This window comes from Dendrobates tinctorius, unplaced genomic scaffold, assembly GCF_039654945.1.
Source record: "Dendrobates tinctorius isolate UK_male_01 unplaced genomic scaffold, ASM3965494v1 ptg000073l, whole genome shotgun sequence".
In the NCBI taxonomy this organism is placed as follows: Eukaryota; Metazoa; Chordata; class Amphibia; order Anura; family Dendrobatidae; genus Dendrobates; species Dendrobates tinctorius.
Window position 1 is genome coordinate 11,649,379 of NW_027361741.1, and position 18,744 is coordinate 11,668,122.

The window sequence follows — 18,744 nt, forward strand, 5'->3', positions numbered from 1 at the left end:
GTTTCTATGTTCAGGCACATCAGGGCATCTCCAAACGCGACATGGCGTCCAATCTTAATTCCAGCCAGTTCTGCATTGAAAAAGTCAAACGGTGCTCCTTCCATTCTGAGCTCTGCCGTGCGCACAAAGAGTGGTTTACTCCTACATATGGGGTATGGGCGTACTCAGAACAAATTGCACAACAACTTTGGGGGTCTAATTTCTCCTGTTATCCTTGTAAAAATAAAAATTTGGGGGCAAAAAAAATCATTTTTGTGGGAAAAAAGGATTTTTTATTTTCACGGCTCTACGTTATAAACTTCTGTGAAGCACTTGGAGGGTCAACGTGCTCACCACACATCTAGATAAGTTCCTTAAGGGGTTTAGTTTCCAAAATGGGGTTACTTGTGGGGTGTTTCCACTGTTTAGGCACATCAGAGGCTCTCTAAATGCAACATGGCGTCAGATCTCAAATCCAGCCAATTCTGCCTTGAAAAAGTCAAGCGGCGCTCCTTCCATTCCAATCCCTGCCGTGCGCCCAAAAAGAGGTTTACCCCCACATATGTGGTATCGTCGTATTCAGGAGAAATTGCACAACAGATTTTTTTGGATTCGTTTTCTTTTCTAACACTTGTGAAAATAAAAAAAATTTGTTCTAAATTTTTTTTTTTTTTGCAAAAAAAAGTTAAATGTTAATTTTTTCCTTCCACATTGCTTCAGTTGCTGTGAAGAACGAAAAGGGTTAATAAACTTCTTGAATGTAGTTTTGAGCACCTTGAGGGGTCCAGTTTTTAGAATGGTGTCACTTTTGGGTATTTTCTGCCATGTACACCCCTCAGAATGACTTTAAATATGATGTGGTCCCTAAAAAAAAAAAATGGTTTTGTAAATTTTGTTGTAAAAATGAGAAATCGCTGCCCAAATTTTAACCCTTATAACTTCCTAACAAAAAAAAAAATTGTTTCCAAAATTGTGCTGATGTAAAGTAGACATGTGGGGAATGTTATTTATTAAGAAATTTGCATGACACATCTCTCTGATTTAAGGGCATAAAATGTAAAGTTTGAAAATTGCAAAATTTTAAAAATTTTCGCCATATTTCGTTTTTTTTCATAAATAAACACAAGACATATCGAAGAAAGTACAATATGTGACGAAAAAACAATCTGAGAATCAGCGGGATCCGTCAAAGCGTTCCAGAGTTTTAGCCTCATAAAGAGACAGTGATCAGAATTGTAAAAATTGGCCCCGTCATTAAGCTGCAAAATGGCTCTGTCACTAAGGGGTTAAGCTTGTCAACCTTAATTTACTTTATAATAATAGTTGCGCATTGAAAACTGGGGGTTATTTGGCTAAAGTTTTGGGGGGGATAGGGCTGGCGGCAGGTTTTCGTGTGCCCTGGGCCAAAGAGTGTCAGTGTGTCCTTTTAACATACCACAATTCAAAATGCTCTGATACGTCACAGAAATATAGGTATAGTACAATGAAAAATACTTCACTGCTTACATGACATGACTGATATCTATTTTAAATTCTACAATAGCTCAAAAACGGACAGTATATTACTCCATACAGTATGATGGCCACCACCTAGTGCGCCATTCAGAATAATGAGCCCCATATATTTCTCCATACAGAATAATTGGTCCCATATAATGTTCCATATAGTATATGATGAGCTCCACATAATGCTACAGTATATGTTGGTCCCCATGGATGATGCTCCACTGTCTTATGGGCCCAAATAATGCTCCATGGAGTCCATATATAATGGGCCCCATTTCTAATGCTCCAGTGTATAATGGGCCCCGTAAATGTTGCTCTAGTGTCTGATGTCCCCCATTTGGAATGCTCCAGTATATGATGGGCCAAATGGATGATGCTCCAGTGTATGATGGGCCCCATATATCATTCTCCAGTGTATATTGCTCCCCCAAAAATGCTCCCAACATTTAAAAAAATTAAATACCTCTCCTCTCTGGACACTGCTCTACTCTGTACTCCTCAGCATTGCCATTTTCAAGCTCTCTGCACTTGTACTGTTTCGGTAGAGGGCATACAGACGTGATGTCGTCGCGCTCTGTAACCTGAATGTCACTGTCAGGAAAGGCGGAAGACGTCACGGCGGTGGAGCAGGGAGAGGTAAGTATTGCAAGTGTTGTGGCCCTGAGCAGGCATGGGGGACCACTCGTGGGCGACGGCACTGGCACAGGGCCCCTCATGGTACGACGGTATGTCTGACGGCAAGTGGGCCCTCCCACCGGCAGAGACACTTTTGCGTACTATGAGGGGTCCTGTGCCACTGCCGTCGCCCACGAGTAGGACCCCCCACCTGCTCAGGGAATCGGCACTTTCATCTACACCTTCCTCAGTGTCACCGTGTAAGGTGGTATAGTATGTGGGAAGAGGCACCTGAGTTTCATCAGTGTCACATTCTGGCTCTGTAGAGTGCGAGGGGAATGTAGTGTTGTGGGTCAATGTACCAGAAGAATCATCTAGCAGTGGCTGTGCATCAGTGCACTCCATCTCCGATTCATGTTGGACTGGGGAATTCAGAATTTCACTTGATAACACAGGCATGGCCTGTGAAAAGAGCTCCATGGAGTAATCTGAAGTGTGGGCTGCCGCATCCTTCACTTTTAGTGGGGGTGAAGGAGACAAGGAAAGGGGTGGTTCCTGACCAGAAGCCTGCACTGATGCCTCAGTGCTTGCATTTTTTTAAACTTCAGAAGAGGAGACGATAGAGCTGTAGGCTTTTTCGGCAATGTAAGGCAAAACCAGTTCCTGATGCTCCGGCTTTAAAAGCAGTTTACCTATTCCCAGAAAAGGGAGCCTTAAAGGCCTTCTTGTGCCAGCTGTTGACGCAGGCTCAACACCTCCTGCCTTAGCTGCTATTGTGCTTTTGGCAGTACCAGCAGATGCACCACCACCACCATCAGTACCAGGTGGCCCCCCCACACCCACATCCGCGGCCTCTTCCACCATACGTAGGACTCAAAATACCAGCAGATATATGGTACTGTTTCAGAAGCGGACAGCTCTATACAGTCTAGGGATAATTGTAAATCTCCGTATATATTTAATGAGTCAGACACAGATGGTCACAGGCTCAGTATGGATTAGACAATAATATAAAAATTTACAAAAGGGTACAGTATTACTAGATACAAGGTATATATAGTATAGTTTAAACAGACTGAATCTCCGTATACATTTCAGGAGGTAAACACAGACGCTCTCAGGCCCAGTATGGATCCGATAACAATATAGAAAGTTGAGAAAGGGTACTATGGTGCCCCTGAGGGTACGGTCGCCACAGAGGTACTGCACCTCATCCAAAGGTGTGGTATCCCACCCTCAGGTAAGGAGGGATCACCACTCAGGACTCCTAACCCTGCACTCAACACACAATCATGTTAGTGCTTTCTGGGTGTACCCGGCGGGAAGATGGCCTCATCCCAGACTGACTAGGAAAGGGTGTTGGGTGTTAGTGTGGAAGGTAGGTACAGTGGGAGGAGCTTAGGTAGTGGAGTGATTGTGGGCATCCAATCGGAGAGAGCAAGCTGACAGTTGATGGGTGGAGCTAGTCTGAGGTAAATGGATCTTTCTAGAGAGTTGTCAGTCGGTGACAGGGCAGAGTAAGAGCAGGATTGCTGTGAGAGGGCTGAGGGTCAGAGAAGAGAGAAAAATCTTGTCCAAGCTCCTAGACTGGAAGGAAAGGTTCCTTGGGGCACGGGAAGTGCAATAAGCCACCTGTGAAGCCTGTTTCTGGAGAAGGAAGGACCAAGCCTCATTGGGGAAGGTGGTGTCAGGAACACCGCACTGCACTTGCTCACTGAGCCAGTGCGCGTGTCCTGAGTACAAAGACTGTGCACAAAGATACCTGTGGAGCGGGGTCTCAGTGGTGACGATGCATGCTCCAAGCTCGCACGACCTGAAGCACGTGACTGCTGGGGGCTGCAGGGAAACTCCTAGAAAGGTAACTAAAGGGCAATGTTACCAAGGGGCATAGACAGAGACAGAAAAAAGATCAAGCCAGGTCAAAGCACGAGATAGCAATACAGTACCAAAAGGTTAGACAGAATGGATAGTCGGGATGTAGCAATAGATCAGAAAACCAGAACGGGCAATAGACGGTACAATAGGGACAAACTGTAACAGAGTAACGATAGCCAAGCCAGGAGGTCAGAACCAGAAAAGACAATAGTACAAAAACGAGAGATGGAGTACAGAGTGAGGGAACGGACCGGATCATACACAGGAAGCAAACAAGCAGCGCAGAATACACGCACATCAGGGGTCAGACACACCAGAACAACAGTATAGCTGACAGAGAACCCTGGTAAAGAGTGAGTATAAATACCCCTCCCAGATCCAGAAAAGAGGCCTCGAACACTTAACCCTGTGAGTGCAGGACAAGAACCCTGCTCAAACCATGACAGGTGGCTTCTGAAGGTAGTGGAGAAATACAGGGCTCAGCTAGAAACACGGAGGCTGAGGTAACTTTAAGTGCCTCAGTCACAGCCGCATTCAATACTCAAAAAGGCAGCAGTTGGAATAAAGGACCCCGGAGCCTGACCCACGTCGCCCGGTGTGATCCGTAGCTGCCGGCTTGGGACACTGTTTGCGAAGGCGCACAGCAGGAAGGAAGGGACAGATCAGCGCAGAGACACGGCCTAGAAAGGATACACAAGGAGGAGTCTTGAACAGGTGTTCCTGATCTATCTTGGAGTTTGCCGGACCCCTCCCTCGGATGACACCTGCACCCAACTGTGTCCTTGGTGGCTTTTACAACTCTCCTGCTACACACGCTACACTCACCATCACCGTCAACGGCTCACAAACACCATCTCAACTGCCCTGGGATACAGCTCTGCCCGTGGAGAGCTTCATCATCTTGGCTGCTTTAACACCGGCACAGAGGATCTGCATTGCAGCGTCGGCTACCCTAGCCAAGTACCACGGGTGCGTCACGATTGATCCCCGTTTTCCAAGTTAATTATCATACCATCTTACCCCTCATCTGAACTCTCATCTTTATTGGACACCCAGGGCCACAGACCAGATCCCAATCACCACCATGACATACTTCCCCCTTAAAAGAGCCTTAAAGGCCCGGTACTGAGTAACCCCCGGCCCTGCGTGGCGTTTCATTTTAACACCAGATAACAGGGATATATTGTATAGTTTCAACATTATAAATCTACTTATATATTTGAGGAGGCAGACACAGATGCTGTCATGGCCAGTATGGATTCGACAACAATCTAAAAAGTAGAAAAAGGGTACAGTATCACCAGATACAAGGTGTATATAGTATAGTTTCAACATTCAAAATCTCTGTATTTATTTCAGGAGGCAGACACAGATGCTCTGAGGCCCAGTATGGATTACACAACAATATAAAAAGCTGTAAAAGGGGAATGGATCCCAAGTGTACTGCTGTATACAGTGTTGGGGTCATTTAACGATCTACATATATATTTCAAGAGTAACACTAAGCCTCTCACAGGCTCAGTGTGGATCACACCATAATATGAAAAGAATATACGCAAGAAATAATCACACATGTGGCCCAATGTTCCAGGTGTCAATGATGCTCTTTGAGTGGTGGGTGAAGGATGAATTTCGGGCACAAAGGGTACTGGATCAACAGATACAAGGTATATATATTATACTTAAAATACAAACAAATCTCCGTATGTATTTCAGGAGGCAGACACACATGCTCACACGCTCAGTATGGATTTGACAATAATGTAACAAGTTGAAAAAGGGTACAGTATGACCAGATACAAGGTATATATAGTATAGTTTAAACATTCTAAACCTCCGTAGACATTTCATGAGGCAGACACAGACGCTCTCAGTCCCAGCATGCATTAGCCAAGAATATAAAAAGGATACTGTATCACCAGATACAAGGTACATATAGTTTTGTTTAAACATTATAAATCTCCTTAGTTTTTCATGAGGCAGACACAGACGCTCTCAGGGTCAGTATGGATTACACAATAAAAAATGCAGTAAAAGGGTAATGGATCAGAAGTGTACAGCTGCATACAGTGTTGGGGTAATTGTAAATCTCAGTAGATATTTCCAGAGTCAGAAACACACACTCACAGGCTCAGTATGGATTACACAAGAATATAAAAACTTGAAAAAAGGTAATGTTTTACAAGCGTTCAGCTGCATACAGTGTTGGTGTCATTTTAAATCTCCTTATATTTTACCCGAGTAAGACGCAAACTCTCATGGGCTCAGTATGGATTACACCCGAATATAAAAATGAGAAAAAGGGAAATGTATTCTAAACGTACACCAGTATACAGTATTGGAGTACTTTAAAATCTTTGTTTATATTTCAGTGTCAGTCAGCCAGTCCAGACTCTCTGCTAGAGGAAGGCAGATGGATAAAAGTACAGACGTAAAGTTGAGTGATTTTAGATGTTTTGGAATTAGTAATCACGGGAAAACCTCCCGGGAGAATTCGCAGAGGTGATGCTGACCCTCAATAACTTTAACTGTGGATACAGCTAAAACGCAAATTAGTGACGAAAGGGTTGCTGTATCGCAGTAGCATCAATCCCATCCCCGTAACTCGTCTCCATCAAATTGTGATCACAGGGAGAGGTGTAGACATGCTCCTCACTGCCTATCATGATCTGTCTAGTCACTTTGGAGTGCAAAACACACAAGCCACAGGCCGTAGGGGATTCTATTGGATTGCCATGAGAGGAGACATTGAAAAATGGTGGCAGGAATGTCACACGTCTGTGACTATGAAAAATGTGAAAGGTGATCATAAAGCACCACTGCATCCGATTGGGAGTTGACATCCATTACAAATGGTAGCCATTGGTAATCTGAAGGTAGAGGCCAGCAGGACAGGACATAGCTACATCTTAACCATCATTGATCAGTACACCAAATTTGTAGTGGCCGTCCCTGTGACGGATTTAACTGGCCAGACTACACAGCGGTGGAGCAGGGAGAGGTAAGTATTGCAAGTGCTGTGTCCCTGTGCAACAGGGGGGACCCATTCGTGGGCGCCGGTACTGGCACAGGGCCCCTCATAGTACGCCAGTGTGTCTGACGGCGAGTGGGCCCCCCCTATCGTTAGAGACACTTTATTGTACTATGAGAGGCCCTGTGCCAGTGCCCTCGCCCAAGGGTGGGGCCCCACACCTGTTCAGGGCAACAGCACTTGCCCGGGTGCGGCAGGTGTTGACCCCGGGCCTGAGGTGGGGGGGCAGCCCATTTAGTGTGGTTTAAAAAATGGCATATGTTGATGTGTAGGCTGGACTTTCAGCTGCTGCAAATGGAGGAATTGGAGAAGTCCGAGGAAGAGGAGGAGAAAAGCGAGCCTTTTTTCTGGCAACCTATGTGTTATCAGGGGAGGGTGGGACAAAAACTTTTGAAACCCATGCATGGTTCATTTTAATGAAGGTTAGATCATCAACATTTTGGGTCGACAGACGGGTCCTTTTTTCTGTCAGGATAGATCCAGCAGCACTGAAGACTCTTTCAGATAGCACACTACCAGCAGGGCAAGCGAGCTCCTGTAAGGCATATTGTGCCAATTCAGGCCATGTGTCCAGTTTTGAGGCCCAATAATCAAAGAGGAATGACCTGTGAGATAGAACCTCGATATGGGAGGAGAAGTAGTTTGTAACCATAGTTGACAACTGCTGTCTCCTGTCACTTGCAATCGATTCTGTATTAGCTGTCGTGTGCGCGGGACTTGAGAAATCAGACCACAATATGGTCAGGAAACCCCTGTCTCCAACGCCAGTTCGGCTGTGTGCACCACGAACACCTCTTCCATTTTGCCCACTACGGCTCGTGGGAGAACCAGCTCCGCTGCTGTGTGCTGGGAATGCCTCAAACAACCTGTTTACCAGAGTTGCTTGTTTGTTAGCCAATATTAGCTCTAGGTTCTCTTGTGGCATGATGTTGTGTAATTTGCCTTTACAGCGTGGATCGAGGATGCTGGCCAACCAGTAGTCGTCATCCCTCATCATTTTGGCAATGTGGGGGTCCTGTTGTGAGTTCATTTTCCCCTCCGTCACTGAGGCCTGGTGAACTCCCTATTCTAGTGAAGGAAGGTAGTGAGCCTGATTATCAGACACCTGGGACTAATGAAGACGATTGGCTGAGTGGAGTCACTGACTGGATTTAAGGCAGCCTACGCCCTTTCTACCCTGCGGGTGATTTCTCTGTGGACTCTTGGACACCAGTCTGATTCCTGCTCTCCTAAAGCTAAGTTTTCTGTTTTGCCTTTTTGCATCTAAGATTTGTTTTTCTTTTTCTTTTTGGATTCTGCCACTCCCTGCTGGAGTGTGCAGTGTTCTGTGAGCTCTGTCTTCTGAAGGTACCTGAGTGCTGATTTAGTTTTTGAAGCTTAGTTGCTTCAGGGCCATTTTTATATCAGCTTGTTGGCTTTTGTCTCTGATAGGGTTTTGGCAGATTGCAGACAGCAGCCTTCCTATCCGTTCCTATCTAGGTAGTTTTGGGCCCCGTCTTTGCTCAGCCTGTCTTTCTGTCTGTGTAATTGTTTTCATCTTGCTTCACCGTAGGAGGCAAAAACAGAAATGCTAGCTAAGTCCTGAAAACCAGAGAAGTTGGCAACTATCAGATTGCAGACCCCTGAACCTATCCACACAACTAGCAGTAGCCGTGGGGGGTTCCTACGATGACCTAGACCCCTCGATCACAGCCGGAGAGATACATAGGCCTAAAGAAGGAAAGGGGAAATCTAACTGCCCCAGAGCAGACCCCAAAGCAATAGGCAGCCCCCCACATATAATGACGGTGAAGCAAGATGAAAACACTTACACAGACAGAAAGACAGGCTGAGCAAAGACGGGGCCCAAAACTACCTAGATAGGAACGGATAGGAAGGCTGCTGTCTGCAATCTGCCAAAACCCTATCGGAGACAAAAGCCAACAAGCTGATATAAAAATGGCCCTGAAGCAACTAAGCTTCAAAAACTAAATCAGCACTCAGGTACTTTCAGAAGACAGAGCTCACGGAACACTGCACACTCCAGCAGGGAGTGGCAGAATCCAAAAAGCAAGAAAAACAAAAACAAATCTTAGATGCAAAAATGCAAAACAGAAAACTTAGCTTTAGGAGAGCAGGAATCAGACTGGTGTCCAAGAATCCACAGAGAAATCACCCACAGGGCAGAAAGGGCGTAGGCTGCCTTAAATCCAGTCAGTGACTCCACTCAGCCAATCGTCTTCATTAGTCCCAGGTGTCTGATAATCAGGCTCACTACCTTCCTTCACTGGAATAGGGAGTTCACCAGGCCTCAGTGACGGAGGGGAAAATGAACTCACAACAGGGTCCCTTTTTAGGATCCGCAAGGCATAGTCACACATGTGGGCAAATGTTCCAGGTGTCAATGCTGCACTGCCAGTGGTGGGTGGAGGAGCACTTTCTGGCAAATCCACATCCCTCCAGTCATGCACAATCCCTGTACCTGACCTTGGCACACCCACATGTTCTCTTGCACCCTGAGAAGCATCCTCCTCCCCAAAATAATCATCCCCCTCATCCTCCTCCTCATCTTCCTCTTCTTCCTCCACCTCGTCCACACCAGTTCCCTGACCAGACAATGGCTGACTGTCATCAAGGCTTCCCTCCTCCTCCTCCTGTTGCTCCTCAGCTGCAGACGCCTGATCGTTTATCTGCGTTAAAGTTTGCATGAGCAGACGCATAAGTGGTATGCTTATGATGGCGTCGTCTGCGCTTACCAGCCATGTGCATTCCTCAAAACACTGAAGGACTTTACAGAGGTCTTTCAGCTTTGACCACTGCACACCCGACAATTCCATGTCTGCCCTCAAACTGCCTGCCCGTGTATCCTCCCACAAATGCATTACAGCCTGCCTCTGTTCGCACAGCCTCTCAACCATGTGCATGATGGAGTTCCATCTTGTAGCAACGTCTATGATTAGGCGGTGCTTGGGGAGGTTGAGTGATCGCTGCAGCTTCTGCATACAACTGGAGTGGACGTTTGAGCGACGGATATGCGAGCACAGTCTTCGCACCTTATGGAGCAGGGCTGTTAACTCCGGATAATTATTTAGGAAGCACTGCACCACCAGGTTCAAGGTGTGAGCCAGGCAAGGTATGTGTGAGTTTTGAAAGGGCTATGGCTGCCACAAAATTCCGCCCATTATCAGTGACTACCTTGCCTGGCTCAACATGTAGACTGCCCAGCCATGACTCAGTTTGTCGATGCAAGTAGTCGGCCAGTACCTCTGTGGGGTGTCTACTGTCGCCCAAAGACATCATTTTTAAAACAGCCTGCTGCCGCTTACCACTAGCTGTTCGATAGTGGGACACCTCGTGTGCAACACTGACAGTTGTGGATGGAGTGCTTGTGCGACTGTGTCCTGTCGATGAGCTTTCGCTTCTGGAGGAGGAGGAGGGTCGAACGCCTACAGCCAACTGTTTCCTATACTGTGGGCTAGGCAGCACTGTTCCACCGCCGCTGTCCCCTGTGGAGCCTGCATCCACCACATTAACCCAGTGCGCAGTGATGGACACGTAATGGACCTGGCCATGCCTACTGGTCCACGTATCTGTTGTGAGGTGCACCTTTCCACTTACTGATTGTTTTAGTGCGTGGACAATGCGGTCTTTCACATGCCGGTGGAGGGCAGTGATGGGTTTTTCGATAAAAGAAGTGCTGACTGGGTAGGTCATAGCGTGGGACAGCGTAGGCCATGAGCTCTCGGAAAGCTTCGCTTTCTACCAAATGGAAGGGCATCATCTCTAATAAGATCAGTTTGGCAATGTAGGCGTTCAAAGCTAGTGTACGCAAATGAGAGGATGAGTACTTTCTTGTCCTACTCAGAGTGTCTGGAAGGGTGAGCTGGACTTGAGCTGCATATGGGGGAACTAGCATTGGACATGACAGACTGAGAAGGGGTTGGTGATGGTGAGGGTGTTGATGGCCTAGATTCAGTGTTTTCTCACGAAAATATTGTGATTGCCTGACTGCTTTGGCCTAGCCACGACACCTCAACATTTCTTGATGGTGGTGTGCTTAGCGGTGGCCTTACAGTGGGGGAAGCGATGGAGCGTTGCCGGCTAACTTGAGTAGGAGCAGGTGCACATGTGCTACCTGAAGTTTTGTAGTCCGTCCACGCTTGCAAGTGCATGTTGGTTAAATGTCTAAGCTTGCAACTGGTATTCAAATTTCGTAGATTTTTCCCTCTGCTAAAGGACCTTCGGCACTTCTTACAGATAACCTTTGCGTCATCAGTAGGATTTTGTTCAAAAAAGTGCCACACTGCACTCTTCCTACTATGGTACAAATTTTCAGGGCTTGCACGCTGTGCTAATTGGACCGTCTGGCCAAGCTGTCCTGCAACTCTATTTTCTTGCCAAGTTTTTTGACAGCTACGGGCCTGCCGGATAACCGCTGCTGCGATGACGATGCCTGCTGCGTATCTTTCTCCTGTTCTGACCTATTGTCACCAGCACCCTCTTCCCCCAATGGATGCTAATCCTGGTCAACAACTGGGTCATCCATGACCTCGTCTTCAATGTCATCTGCACCTTCCTCTGTACCTTCCTCTGTGTCACTGTGTAAGGTGGTATAGTATGCCGGAAGGGGCACCTGAGTTTCATCAGGGTCTGATTCGGACTCAGTAGACTGCGAGGGCAATGTAGTGCTGTGGGTGAATGTACCAGCAGATTCATCTAGCAGTGGCTGTGCATCAGTGCACGCCATGTCAGATTCATCTTGGACTGGGGAATTCATGATTTGACTTGATAACCCAGGAATGGTATGTGAAAAGAGCCCCATGGAGTAATCTGAAGTGTGTGCTGCAGCATTCTTCACTTTTGGTGTGGGTGAAGGACACAAAGAAAGGTGCTGTTCCTGACCAGAGGCCTGCACTGACGACTCTGTGCTTGCAGTTTTTGTAACTTCAGAAGAGAGGAGGCAATAGAGCTGGAGGCTGTTTCGGCAATGTAAGCCAAAACCTGTTTCTGATGCTCCGGCTTTAAAAGCGGTTTACCTACTCCCAGAAAAGGGAATCTTCATAGAATCATAGAATCGTAGAGTTGGAAGGGACCTCCTGGGCCATCTGGTCCAACCCCCTGCTCAAAGCAGGATTCGCTAAATCATCCCAGTCAGATGTCTGTCCAGCCTCTGAAGACTTCCATTGAAGGAGAACTCACCACTTCTCGTGGCAGCCTGCTCCACTCATTGATCACTCTGTCAAAAAGTTTTCTCTAATATCTAATCTGTGTCTCCTCCCATTCAGTTTCATCCCATTGCTTCTAGTCTTTCCTTGTGCAAATGAGAATAAAGATGATCCTTCTACAATGTGACAGCCCTTTAGATATTTGTAGACCGCTATTAAGTCTCCTCTCAGTCTTCTCTTTTGCAAACTAAACATTCTCAAATCCTGCAACCTTTCCTCATAAGACAGGGTTTGCAGACCAGTCACCATTCTGGTCGCTCTTTTCTGAACTTGCTCCAGTTTGTTGATTTTTTTTTAAAATGTGGTGCCCAAAACTGGACACAATATTCCAGATAGGGTCTGACCAAAGAGGAGTAGAGGGAAATAATAACTTCACGTGATCTAGACTGTATGCTTCTGTTAATACATCCTAGAATTGCATTTGCCTTTTTTGCTGCTGCATCACACTGTTGACTCATATTCAGTTTGTGATATATTAGTATACCCAAGTCTTTTTCACATGTGCTGTTGCTTAGCCCTATTCCTCCCATTCTGTATGTGCTTTTTCATTTTTATTGCCCAGATGTAGTACTTTGCATTTTTCCCTGTTAAAAACCATTCTGTTAGTTGCTGCCCACTTCTCCAGTTTATTTATATCTTTTTGAATCCTCTCTCTCTCTTCTATAGTATTAGCTATCCCTCCTAGCTTTGTGTCATCAGCAAATTTAATCAGTTTACCCTCAATTCCTTCATCTAAATCATTGATAAAGATGTTGAACAATACAGGGCCCAGGACAGAGCCCTGTGGTACCCCACTTGAGACATTCTTCCAACTGGATGTGCAGCCATTTACGACCACTCTTTGGGGCCGATCACTAAGCCAGTTATGAATCCACCTAACAGTTGCCTTGTCCATTCCATACTTAGTCATTTTTTCAATAAGGATTGTATGAGATACTTTGTCAAATGCTTTGCTGAAGTCAAGATATACTATATCTACAGCATTTCCTTGATCCACCCAATCAGTGATTCCGTCATAGAAGGAAATTAAGTTAGTCTGACATGACTTATTAGTTACAAACCCATGCTGACTCTGTTTAATTACTTCATTCTTATCCAGGTACTGACATACATGTTGTTTAATAATTTGTTCAAAGATCTTTCCTGGTATTGAAGTCAGACTCACCGGCCTATAGTTGCCTGGGTCCACCTTCTTCCCCTTTTTGAAGATAGGAACAACATTTGCTCTTCTCCAGTCTTCTGGGACTTCTCCTGTTCTCCAAGAATTTTCAAAGATTATGGAGAGGGGTTCAAAAATTTCTTCTGCTATCTCCTTCAGTACTCTGGGGTGTAATTCATCTGGACCTGGAGACTTGAATTCATTTAGGTTAGCTAAGTGTTTCCTCACAATCTTTCTGTTTATAGATATCCTGGATTCTTCTATTCCCTTAATAGGACAGTGAAGAACAGTTGATTTTACATTTCCTTTCTGAGAGAAAACAGATGCAAAATAGGAATTTAAAAGTTCGGACTTCTCAACATCCTGTCTTACCATTTCATCATTTTCATCCTGTAAAGGCCATCTTGTACCGGACGACGCAGGCTCAACACCTCATGCCTTAGCTGCTATTGTGCTTTTGCCAGAACCAGCCGATGCACCACCACCACCATCAGTACCAGCTGCGCCCCCCGCCCACGTCCACGGCCTCTTCCACCAGACTTCCTCATGTTTGGGAAAATGTACCAAAAATACCAGCAGAGAAATGGTACTGTATGAGTAGCGTACAGCTGTGTAAGGTGTATGTAAGAAGTGAAATCTCCATTTATATTTTGTGAGTCACAGACGCTCACCCAGTATGTATTTCACCGTAATCCAACAAGCAGATATACGGTACTGTATCAGAGCTGTACAGCTGTAGACGGAATGTCACACACACGCTGACTCTGTGTAGATGTGACCGTAATAAGAACACCAGATATCCGATACTGTTTGATAATCGGACAGCTCAATACGGTGTATAGAGAAATAGAAATGTCCGTATATGTATTTATGGAGTGTCACACACACACGCTGACTCTGTGTAGATGTGACCGTAATAAGAACACCAGATATCCGATACTGTTTGATAATCGGACAGCTCTTATACGGTGTATGTATGGAAAAATGTTAATCTCCATGTATTTTTTACGGAGTCACACATATATAGCATGTATTTGTCCGTGATACCAGCCGGTACACGGGAGTGTGTGAGGAGCGTACACCTCTGTACGGTTTGTGAAAAAATTTACCCTCAGTATCTACTGTGCAGAAAAAAAGGAATAAAAGGATTTTTGCTTTTAAAAAAGCTGTCTGCACAGCAGTGTGCAAACAGCAATGCAGCTATCAGGGAGCCTTATAAGGCAGCCTAATCACCAACAGAGCTGCTGCACAAAAAAGTGTGAAAAAATGAAGGATTGGTAACTGTGCAGAAAAAAGGAATAAAAATATTTTTGCTTTTAAGAAAGTACTCTGCACAGCAGTGTGCAAACAGCAATGCAGCTATCATGGAGCCTTATAAGGCAGCCTAATAACCAACAGAGCTGCTGCACACAAATATATCCTCCCCTGTCACTATAGTGTTGTGTTGTACAGTGACATTCGCTATCAGCAGAAGCAATTTTTTTTTTTTGGCCTGCCTAAACACTCCCTATTGAGAACGAGCAGCAGCAACCTCTCCCTATGCTAAGATCGGCAGAAGTAAGATGGCGGTCGGCGGTCACGGCCTTTTATAGGCACTGTGACGCTACACAAAGCCAGCCAATCATTTGAATGCCCTTCTCTAACATGGTGGGGGCCGCTGCCGACGTAATCGCGTTGCCAACAGTGTGCGTCCTTGATGATTGACTGAGAAAAGGCGCTGGAAGCATTGTGGGTAACGCGACTTTGGCGCTCAAGTCGGCGACCTCATGGCCGACCTCACACTATGGTCAGGTTTCGATAGGCGAAACCAGACTTTAGCCAAAGTCAGCGGATTCTGAATTTGGCCGACCCGTTTCGCTCAACTCTTGTTTTGAGTATTATGGGTACATGTACAAATCCGTGATTAAGACCCTAGGTGAATAGGCTAAGGAATAGGTCAGGACTTAATAGTTTGTGTCAAACAAATAGAGAATATAGCTGATATATATGATGGAGCATAGACTAGTATCAATCACATAACAGGAGTCTCATATTTTGACAAATTGCATGTTGCAAAAAGGCTTAGCAGTAACTTTATGTGAGGTGTTTACCCATAGTGTATTTCCTGCCAGAACATAGGCCTCGTTCCCCTACGCGCATTTTGTGTGATGATTCTTCCTCACGGATTTGTACATGTACCCATAATACTCTTATACTGTTAACGTTTTCATTGTTATATTTTTTGTAAAAATACACCTTGTATTGATTTTTTTTAGTATATTTGACTTTGGTTCTCCTTATTAATCATATTACTGCTCTGTTTGCAGTATTTTGCAGCCTCTGTTTTTGAAGTACGGTATATGGAGCCCCTACTGTTTCACTATATGCTTTCTGTTTGATACATGACTTATTACATCAAATGTTGCCTGCTCAGTTTAAATTTACCAGCAGTGCGCTTCATTCATTCTTTATGATACTGCCAGAGATAACTAAGATATCCTTTGGCAGTCCCGTAGAGAATTAATAGAGCTAAGGTTGAGAATGCGCACTTCCGCTCCATTTAAACGAGGGTATAAAGTTCCCCATTTTGGCTGTTGGTTGGGGTCTCAGTGGTCATACCCCTAGCAATTAAAAATCAATAGCCTATCACAAGGAGAGGTGATAACTTCTTATTTAAAAACCTCCATAATACCCACTAATTTTTCTCTGTTAATTAACTTCCATTTATTCCGTCACCATAAGACACGGCCTGCTGCACTACCTAGGCAGATCATATAAGATATATTTATATATAAGATTTAAAAAGAAGACCTGAACAGAAGTTTGTATGTTCTCCCTGTGTTTGCTGGAGTTTCCGCCATGTATTCTGGTTTCCTCCCATACTCCAAAGATATACTGATAGGGAATTTAGATTGAGACACCCAATGGGGTCAGCGATTATATTGTCTAACGCGATCGCGTTATGCTATTCCGCTAGCGCAGATGGTTCATCTGCGCTAGCAGTGACGGACCCTCGGACACTGCAGACCGCGTCCAAGGGTCCGTCACAGAATGACGGCACATCGCAAGCGCATGCCGATTATGGCATGCGTTAGCGATGCGCCCGATAATGGGAGTGAATGGCTGCGTTAACAGATTGCGTTACATCGCGTTATGCAGCGGTGTAACGCAATCCTTTAAACGGACTGCATTAACGCAGTGTGACCCCAGCCTTGCACACGCAGCCAATTGTTGGGGATCAGGGTTCTGAGACAAGTGATTGCTCATATTAAACTCTGATACATGCAGACTGAGCGTGAACACCTAGCGGTGTAGTGACTTAATAGAAAGTCTGTTGTGCTGAGCCCATCTGCCTGATTAGCTGCACATTTTAGAGACTTTGAGTGATTGCAAGGCTCTAAGGATCCGGAATCCTACTGATCTACAGGATAGGTAATAGGAAGATTATATAAAAAAGCTCTAGGTGTACTTTAAATACACATGACACTTTTTCAATCTGTTGTTGTTCCACATATGCTTGCATCACATTGTTGTTTGAGTTGTTTTATTATTTGAGTTTTCCGACTAACTTTTTTTATTTTATTAGATTTTGGATTCTGAGCTGTTTGAACTTATGCATCAAAATGGTGACTATACTCACTTCTACTTCTGTTACCGCTGGTTTCTTCTAGATTTCAAAAGAGGTAAGCAATAAGCACAGATACTCAGTGCATTACACTGCATTATATCAGTGCACACAAAAGTAATATGGCTGTCTATATCTGCATCTGTTTCACAGAATTGGTGTATGATGATGTATTCTCAGTATGGGAAACCATCTGGGCTGCTAAGCAAGTGTCATCTTCTCACTTTGTCCTCTTCATTGCCTTGGCTCTGGTGGAAGTTTATCGTGATATTATCCTGGAAAATAATATGGACTTTACTGATATAATAAAGTTCTTTAATGGCAAGTAATATTAATTTTATTTACACTGTATGTTATAAGCTATCTTAACTTCCAGCAGATTGTGCAACAAGTAATGTGGCCGTTTGGGATATTATTATAAATGATAGAATTGTCATGGGTGGACAGGCACATGAATATTTGTGGCTAGAACAGCCTCCTTTATAATAGTGTATCTATTTATTAAGTATATATGGTAATACATACAGTATAGTGTATATAATGATTTCTTCCCAAATTCACATGAATCAAATATCCAAAAATGTTACGTGTTCAGTTAATTAGAGATAATGATGAGATATTTAATGAACCCTATTTAATAAAGTCATGTAGAACTCTAATACGGAAAAGGGGTGGGTCTGAAATTTATATAACTATAACTCCTTCCAGTATGTGGTTTGATTCCGGGCTGCACAAATGTTATAAAACTTTTTTTAGGCAACTCTTTCTCATGTAGAGAGACTTTTTTTCAAATCGGTACTCCTGGACTGAAATTCTTTTTCACATAGCAGTGAACACATTATATTTTACACAATATATTTCTTAGGCCTCTTTCACACATCAGGTTTTCGCCGTCAGGCGCGATCCGGCGCTTTTGACAGAAACCGGATCTGGCGAAATGCAATGCCGGATCCGGTTTCCCCCCCATTGACTTGCATTTGCGCCGGATCGCACCGGATGGCCATGCATTTCATCCGGTTTTCGCCGGATCCGGCAATGTGTCGCGATCCGGCGTCTGGAAAAAACGGCTACTGTAATGTTTTTTGTCTCCGGCGAAAAAGCCGGACACGCCGGATCCGGCGCGTCCGGCTTTTTCACACAATGAAAGCCTATGAGCGCCGCAATGCGCCGGATCCGGTTTTTTGGTCTGAGCATGCTCAGTAGCTCTGCCCACAGGAGATATATAAAAGCAATACAATGGGACCCTCAGCCACACCCAACATGCCACCCAAGCCAAGAACCAGGAGCAGGAGAAGGCAGCAGACATCTGCAGCAGCAGCAGCACCATCAGCACCACCACAAATGGAGCAGCAAATGGAACATGCTGAGGAGGGGAGTCCAGCAGCAGATGAGAGACGGTAATTATCAAATCCCCCATTCCTCCAAACTAGGGCCATGGAATATCAAGATATTCATTGGCCCTTTGTTTCTCTTTATTCAACAGCCGCCAAAGAGATGCAGCAGCAGCAGCAGCAGAAATGGCATCACTGGCAACAGCAGCAGCAATACCCACAGCCATGGAGTCTGGCCATCAACAGGACAGCACATCTTCTTCTGGGAGCCCTCCCTCGCATCGTCAGCGTTTGACGGTAAGTTTTTATTTCCAAAATCCATCATCTCTGTAATATATGTCTATTCATTGCCTTTTATTTCAAAACAGGAATCACAAGATGAAGAGGAGCTCCCAGAAGAAGAAGGAAGGGGTGGACAGACACCTGGAGTGGGCTCACAA

General features: G+C 45.0%; 1 protein-coding gene across 2 annotated transcripts in view; it reads left to right on the forward strand.

Moving 5' to 3' along the window:
* Positions 1-18,744, forward strand: part of SGSM1 (small G protein signaling modulator 1) — a 444,365-nt gene that overhangs the window by 413,445 nt on the left and 12,176 nt on the right. For both annotated transcript variants that reach the window (XM_073582650.1, XM_073582649.1), the window contains 2 exons: positions 16,935-17,031; positions 17,127-17,294. In XM_073582650.1, the coding sequence (XP_073438751.1) occupies positions 16,935-17,031; positions 17,127-17,294 (265 nt within the window). The remainder of the gene's footprint in view (positions 1-16,934; positions 17,032-17,126; positions 17,295-18,744) is intronic.